Raw genomic sequence first — 8,323 nt, forward strand, 5'->3', positions numbered from 1 at the left:
AGTATATAGAGCTGTGGGACCCACACACATATATACACATGCGCTTCTACTGGGAGGATATTGGGGGGTTGGGTTTGATGTTAGTGGGTGGATTGGGCTCTCTGTGTACAACCTTCAGGCGGTGGCCCTGTTTTCATAGATCTCAGTGCACAACTAGCTGCGCATACAGGAGATCTGGAATCAAAATGTCCTCTTTTCTTAATAAGAAACCTTGTATGTTATCAATGGAAAACTTGCTTAAGTCACAGTCCTTGCCCGGGGGCTGCTATGAATTTCTCAACGCCTGAGTTATAGTTATTTGACTTTGAACAAAATGGACTGATTTTAACTCTATTTGTTTTTGTTTTTTATTTTGAACTGTTATATGTAAAATAGTAAAAATTTTGATCGGGATTATTATATTTCCATGAGTTTTGGAAGAAAATATCGTTCATGTTTTTTTTTTTTTTTTTTTTTTTTGGGGGGGGGGGTCTGGTCCTGGAGGAGTAGAGATCAGCTCCTATAAGTTTTGGAATAAAATGTCTTTAATAATTTTTTCCATGGGGGCGGGGGATCGGGGCATGGAGGACAAGAGGTCAAGTCACATAAATTTTGGAATAAAATATCGTTAATATTTTTTGGATGTGAAGGCTTGGGACGTGGAGGTCAGGGGGTCAAGTCCCATAAGTCTTGGAATAAAATACCGTTAATATTTTTTTGGGGGGTATGGAGGGCCAGGGGTCTTCTCCCATAAGTTTTGGGATGCCGTTAATTTTTTTTTGGGGGGGGGGTCGGGCCCTGGAGGGCCAGGGGTCAGCTTCCACAAGTTTTGGATTAAAATATCGTTGATGTTTTGGGGGGCATGGAATGTCAGGGGTGAGATTCCATTGCTTTTGGAATAAAATATCGTTAATAATTTTTTTGGGGTCGGACCTTGGAGGAGCAGGAGTCAGCTCACATAAGTTTTGGAATAAAATATCGTTGAAACTTTTTGAGGATCGAACCATGGAGGGCCTGAGGTCAGTTTCTATATGTAGAGGGAGCCATAACTTTCAATTTCCAATCATTTGAGCCCCTTTTGTAGTTTATACGACCACCCCCTCCATAAAAATGTTATATGCCCCTGAGGTATAACAGACAACGCTGCCCCCATGCTCTGGAGGGCTGTGTCGACCCCGAAGTTGTTGTTATCTAATCTTTGGATTATTTAGGACAATATGACTAACTAAAAAATTTTGCCGGATGCATTTGGGGAAAAGAGGGCGTAGGGGCGGGTCTTTTTGCCCCCTGATCACTTATGACTCTTAAAAAGAGAACTAGAACTTTTCAATTTCCAATCAAATGAGCCCCTTTGAAGTTTATAGAACCAGCCCTTCAACAAAAACCTTATATGCCCTCGTGACATAACTAACAACACCTGGTCCTGGACTTTGGAGGGGGGGGGGTGTCGACCCCGGAGTTGTTGTTTTTTGTTTGATGTTTTTACTATTTTTAACAAAATGGCTATCTTAGAATTTTTGTCGGAAGCATTTGGGGAAAAAAAGGGGGAGTTGCCCTCCGATCAACTTTTACTCTTAAAAGTGCCACTAGAACTTCCAATTTCCAATCGAATTACCCCCCCCCTCCGAGGTATTCTCGCGCACCCCCTCCATATGAAGTGGCACTTAGGAAAATACTAAAACATTGAAGCCTAATGGTCATCTTGTGAAAATGCTTCATATATGAGTTCATGGTTGCATGAAAGCTGCAACCTTCTGAAGTCATGGCTGTAGCAAAGCTGTAAATTTGTGTTTCATTTATATAGGTGGTAGTTTCAAAAATAATAATGGATGTCTTTTGTTCGGTAGTAGATTTCAGTGTTTTTCTGTCAAGCTGCCTAAGGGAAAAGAGGAAACGGTATGGCGTTTAGCTAGAGTGCATCAGCTGCATAAAAGTAATTGGGAACAATTGATTTCGTAAAGAGATTAATTAACAGTAAAATAATGGTGACAAAATCATGTCAGTGTTCTCCGAATATTAATTTAACCATTAACCTCTCGAATAACTGAAACAGAATACATGTCAGGAACTATTAAAGAAGAAATGGAAGCAAACAGTGACATTAAAACTCTAAACAGACAGAACTTACCCTGCATATAAATGACTGAGGTTTCCTTATCCCCTTTCCTTTAAGTTAAAGTTTAACCCCCCCCCACCATACTTAAAGAACGATTGCCAAAACACAAGGGCAATGGGAGGGGGGTAAATTATTTTTTTAGTACCTCAAGAATGGAAGCTTTTTGAGAGGCATTGTTTTGTTTAAGGCGTCTATCGTAAAGTGCTAAAAGTCTCTACCTTGAAAGAAGCTGGACCTAGCACTGTTTTCGAGCTACCCATGCCCTCTTGAGGTGGAAGTTAAAAATTTGAAAAGACAATTCTTGTAAAATGGTCAATATTTCCTAAGAGAAGTTTAAGATACTTAAAGAATTGATGTATTTTAAATACGCTTTCTTGAAGAAAAAAAGATATATAAAAAAAAGTGTCCCTATCAAAGGTCGTAAACATAGAACACTTAATCAAAATTATCGTGAAAAATCAACGAAGCTGACTTGTTAGCCGAATAGTTATTTAATCTGAAAAGAGGATGCATATCCTCTATATATATATATAAGAATCAAAATAATTATGATTGTGGTACAGTAATTATTTAGTTGAATGAATGATTATTGCTCCTTTCGGGCTTGTTAAACGTGCTTTCCTATTATTCATGTGCTAAGTAACTTCGGGTGTTTTATAAGACCTGTTAGTCTAGCTAACTAGAACTTCAAATAATGACGACCCCTCCCCCCACCAAAAAAAATATGTATATTTCCAAGTTCTAGGGCCCCTTTTAAACAACTGAAGAGTTCGCTTCTGGAGAGACTTTGTATCTAAATAAGCTTATTTTTGCTAAGTAGCACTCAATGTGTATTTTGTAATCTCATCTGTATTTAATGTAATTAAATATACCGAAGAGCTTAAGTTTGATTTACCAGATTGTATCCTGACACAGTGGGGTAGAGGCTACAGAACAGACTACATTCTACGATGGAGTAAGACAAGATTGCGGAGGATGTACTGTAGTAGCTCAAACTTCTAATCGAAGCTACTCAACTGTGTTGTTGGAGTTAAGATCTATAAAAGAATTTATCAGTGAACCAATGGATAATGCCGCAAAACTCTTGTAATGCCGTAAAATAATGTAAATAACACAAGATATCAAATCGAAATCATAATCCTGGGGAAGCATCAACTTTGTACTCTGTGGCTCTTCTAGGGTTACATTCAAGCTTGAAATTGATCTGGGACTTTCAACCCTGTTTCTTGTCGGTGGTCTTGATTGAGACCTTAATTACTACTTGATCCTTGAGGTTGACACTATACAAAGTAATGATGTAAAGGTTTACTTCGAAATAGCAGAGGTGTAGCAGATGTGCAGTGCGGTTTATGAGATTGTTTAAGGGAAAAACAATCGTCTGCACGACAAAGGACATTCAAATTTTGAGGAATCGACAAACCCCAAAGAGGTTAAACGGTGTCACAAAGAAAAAATTTGTTGTTTTAGTAAAAGTCGATTGGTTCTTTTTTTTACTTCGTGTTTAAAAAAAAAAATAAAGACATTCTTCCATATCGTTGGAGTGGTAGTAACTTCAGCTCTATTACTACCGATTTGAAAAGTCTTGAGCCCTGAGTTGAAACATTTGAATTCCTAACGAGCTTGCTCAAGCCCTCCTTTTTCAGGAAGCTCCGTCAAAGAGGTTGTCGAATCTTAAGGAAAACAAACTATGAGATATGTCTGCATTACCCCAATCTATAGCCAACTCCTGTGTCCGTGGTAAATGAGTGCAAACGCTGTATGCTTTGACTCTGTAAAACCATACTGTCTGTCGACGGACGATAACGGTGCTGTAGGCTTGGAGCTCGTAAGAAGGGTAGATCTTGGGTAATGTTTGTAAAATGCGGCGTGTCGTTGTTTCTTTATAAGAATTGAGACTGTTTCTTGAAATTTTACATTCGCTAGGGTTTTCGGGTCCTAGGGTTCTAAGGAGTCTTAAGAAATAAGTCTGTAGTAGTTTTTTCAAGATAATTGCTTTGGGTAATTTTTATTCTTAACTACCCTGCTGCCTGTTGTCGTCAAACGACAATGTTCACCTTTATAACTTGCGGTAACTACGATAACTTGCGGAGTACCCCAGGGCTCTATACTAGGTCATCTTTTATTTTTAATATTTATAGATCGGATTAAGTATTATTTGTCAGAGTCTGGTATAATCCTATTTGCAGACGATACTCTTTTACTTGTAGCTGCTCCATCAGTTGATCTACTTTTTGATAAAATGATAAAGGCAATGACCGAGTTTATTGAGTGGGCAGATTTCAATCTTTTGACATTAAATTATAATAAAACTAACTACATTCTATTTTCTCGGATATCTAGTATTGAAACTAATTTAGAATTAATAATAAATGGAAATCAAATAAAAAGAGTAAAGGTAACAAAGTATTTAGGTTTTATGATTGATGAAAATCTATCATGGAAAACACATTCAAATATTATAGCTTCAAAGTTGTCCAGATCTCTGGGTGTGCTTCGCCGAGTTAAAAACCTAGTATCCTATAAAATTCTTCGGTTACTTTATTTTGCTATTTTTTACCCGTATATTTGCTATGGTTGCTCTTTATGGGCTAGTAATTTTGTATCATGTTATAAAAAAATCAAAAAAATCCAAAATAAAGCCGTTAAACTTTTATCACCTAAAACTTTATTTACTCATAATATTAATGAACTTTATACTAAGAATCAACTTTTTGATATTTCAAAAACAAGAGACTACCAAGTTAGTATTTTCACATATAAATTTATTAATAATATACTTCCCTCTTCTTTCGAAAATTTTTTCTCCATTAATTGTAATCTTCATAGCCACGATACACGAGGGGCATCAAATCTGGTACACCCATTTAGAAATACGGCTAGAGCTCCTTTCGTGATTAGAAATTTTGCCCCCTCTGTATGGGATATTATTCCAATTGAAATAAGAAATTCGAGTCATTTGGCTTCCTTCAAGGCTGTTGTTGAGAGATTCTTCCTTGCAAAAGAATAGTATGTTAATGATGCAAAAGTATAGTAATAATGCGTGAGTGTCATAAGTAGAATCTTTGTATGTAGTAATATGTAGAGTAGAAATGACTGCCACCTGCTGCCAACAAGCCCCTCGGGGCTTTTTTAGCAGGTGCAGCAAAATGTTTTGTATACATGTTTGAAATAAATAAAATAAAATAATCTATATCCCTGATCTTGCTCTGTTTTTATGAGAAAAAAAAAGGTGCAAAACATTTTAAGATCCGAGACGGTCAGAAACTTTTCCGCGATAAAAATTCTAGTCGGAAATGGTTAGAGGCTTGAATGTTCCTAATTTTGTTTCTCTAAACTTACACTATGGCCCCCTGTTCCCGGCTTGTCCCCTCTATTGATGTTTGTTGTTTCCATTTTGAAGTGCTTCCTCGTTATTGTATGTAGATTATATATTTGCACCTTTACTAGCTGTTTTTATTTGTCTTTCAGATCTTATTATCATTGGATGATGACCAGGTGTATCGACCGAGAGATAAAATCCCTGTGTTCTAATTATTGGAAGCGAAAGTGGAAGTTTTACATGCCAGTACTACTAATATAGGGCAGTAAATATATTTTTACTCTCGGAAATATACTTGTCATGCGGGCACGAAATTTATGAGTGAATATTTTATTGCGACTTTGTAGTCTGATACCTCAAAAGTCTACATCCTATGACAAATTCTTGAAAACAAGTCAGATTCTACTCAAAAAGGAAATAAAGTGATCCTTAACTCATTTTGACCCAAACTGCTAAAATGACAATTATATTCTCGAAAGATGAGTTGCTCTTATTTTTCATCTCACGTTGGACCTTTTTGCACCTATAAATGCTATTTATAACAAATCATGGGTGTTTCATTATAAAAGAGACATCTCGAGGGATGCTATGTTCTCATTTTTCATTTCTCCTTGGACCAGTTGCATCTATAAATGCTAGTTATAACAACTCATGGTTGCTTCATTATAAAAAAAAAAAATGCTAATTCTATTTTATTTTCTTTTAATTTTATTCTATTTTGAATTCCTAGCATTCTATGAATTAATTATATTCTTTGGTGTATTTTATTCTTTCTGATCATTTTTAGATCTTCGTTACTCGTAAAAGGGGGGGGTGTTTAAGAGGTGTTTGAGTATGTCTCATGCCATGGTTTGGGTATTGATATGCACTCATTTAGTCATTAGGTCCTTCCCTTCATCCACCTTGGAGAATTCCGTGTTCTCTCTTCAAATAATAAACCTTGGCACTTGTGCTGATATACGTTCTCTTGGTTTGAAGAAAAATTGTCTCGGTACTATAATACATGTTCAATTTTTGTTCTAAAGATAATTTAAATTGCTGTTTTAATCGACCACTGTAAAAAAAGGTTCTTAACTAAAAAGGGAAGTTACAGAAGGTATTAGACGTAGAATCATAATTGTAATAAATTTATGTGAAAGCAGAAAAGATTGTATTGCCTTTTCAATATTCCGCTGCTTCATTAATATTTCCTATTCCAAAAACCGTTTAAAAGCTTAAGAGTTTTGAGATAAAGACATAATGAAAATTATTCTCACTCTTGTTATTCTTGGCGTTATTCATCCTAGGAACTTGTATTGTTAATAAATTTTTAAGAATTTCTTCTAAACTTAAAAATTTAATCAATCTTCAAAAATTTTAATCAATCAAGGAACGAAAAACCATTAGCATAATGGATTGCTTCCCTTTTCTCAAACAGAATTCTTAGTTGAAAATCTTGTTTCTATTCTATATCTGTTTGTAAAAGAGCTTTATAAATGACAGAAAACTTTTTTGATTTTCTTTTCTTTTGGTATTTACTTCTTTTTCTTCTTTCTAAAAGTTGTATGGATCTCTAATACTGTGTATAAATTGCACGAATCTCTCAAAGCCCTGATCTTTTGGCTAGCAAAAAACTAGCGTTAACGACTTCTTTTGGCTCTCTCCACTCACTTGGACCTCCGGCCCTTGCGCGCCTGATGGTAGCGTCACATATCCTTTGCTCGGATGATGCTCAAGCCTTTTGCCCCTATATGCTTGTTAATCTCTTGTAGCATTATCTTTTGCTTCTAGCCTAGTTGTTTTCGGCCTTTTTGACTCGGGGGAGCTTCTTTTCGCAGATGTCAGGGAATTTCTTTTAAAGTTGTGTCAGTTATTAGAACAGTGGATAAATCCTTGTCTGGGGACTATGATTCAAGCCTGTTGGTGGCATTTGATGACAACAGCCTTCGAGACGAATGCAAAGCCAAGAATAAATGGAGTTTTGCATTGCTGTGTTGGTCTCAGGTCAACAAAGCCTCAGCCTTCTAATATGTCATGATGTATTGTTTACTAATGTATGTATTTACTCACCAATTTCAGTTGCAAAATACAAAAGCACTTGGGTGACTCACATTTTGGTATTTATGCTAAACTATTTAACACTTTCCATTTTTATACGTTTTCAATCCTAAAATTTTGTTTTACATCTACTCTAACTTCGAAAAAAAAAACAGAAAAAAAATCTAGTACTTTCCTGGAAAGTCGGCTTTCTTAGGATATGTGTGTTATAGAGTGAAAAGGTCATATTTCTTTATCCTTTCTTCCATTTCTGCCGCTTCTTCTTTTTTAGCATAGATAGATTGTTTTGCTTATATTTTATCCTCCTTTTAGTTCCTTGAAGTGATTGTATTTGTCTTGCAACTACATTTCGCGTCTAGAATTTGTGTACACGCTTTTTTTGTTTTCTTTTTCCTTGGTGCTTATTATTATCATTTGTTTTGATTATCATATATTTGTTTGTTTGGTTGTTTTTTTTTGTCAGTGACTCTTTTCTGCTTTATCCTCATTTCTACTCTATCTGTAAAAATAATTGTGATATTAGTCGCTGACCTACCTACCATTTTGAATATTTTGAGACGGTTAATGTGATATCTACCTAGTGAAAATTTTGTAATTTCTTTTTTTATGCATTCTTTGTCAATAAATCCTCTTTGTGATCCTCTACTAGGTTGCAGATACCGCTGCAATAACGAGGACAGTTAGACATTAGTTTGTCAACAAGTAGATGCGATAATTAGTTGAATTGCTCTGTTATAGAAGCCAAGGAAAATGTTGAGTTTGATGGGCGTTTAAGGCATAGTCAAATTTTTCAAATGACAAACTGCATTGAGCTGATCACACACAATAAAGTCTTCTAAAACTTCCCATGAAATAGATTGGGCTTCTGAGAT

The 8,323-nt window shown here is 35.7% G+C and overlaps 1 protein-coding gene across 1 annotated transcript in view; it reads left to right on the forward strand.

Moving 5' to 3' along the window:
• LOC136027718 (SID1 transmembrane family member 1-like) overlaps positions 1-8,095 on the forward strand; it is a 97,279-nt gene extending 89,184 nt beyond the window's left edge. Inside the window, exon 20 of the mRNA XM_065705172.1 lies at positions 5,564-8,095. Within this exon, the coding sequence (XP_065561244.1) occupies positions 5,564-5,626 (63 nt within the window). The 3' untranslated portion in view covers positions 5,627-8,095. The remainder of the gene's footprint in view (positions 1-5,563) is intronic.
• The last annotated feature ends 228 nt before the right edge of the window (positions 8,096-8,323 follow it).

The sequence above is a fragment of the Artemia franciscana genome, chromosome 5, assembly GCF_032884065.1.
Source record: "Artemia franciscana chromosome 5, ASM3288406v1, whole genome shotgun sequence".
NCBI lineage: Eukaryota > Metazoa > Arthropoda > Branchiopoda > Anostraca > Artemiidae > Artemia > Artemia franciscana.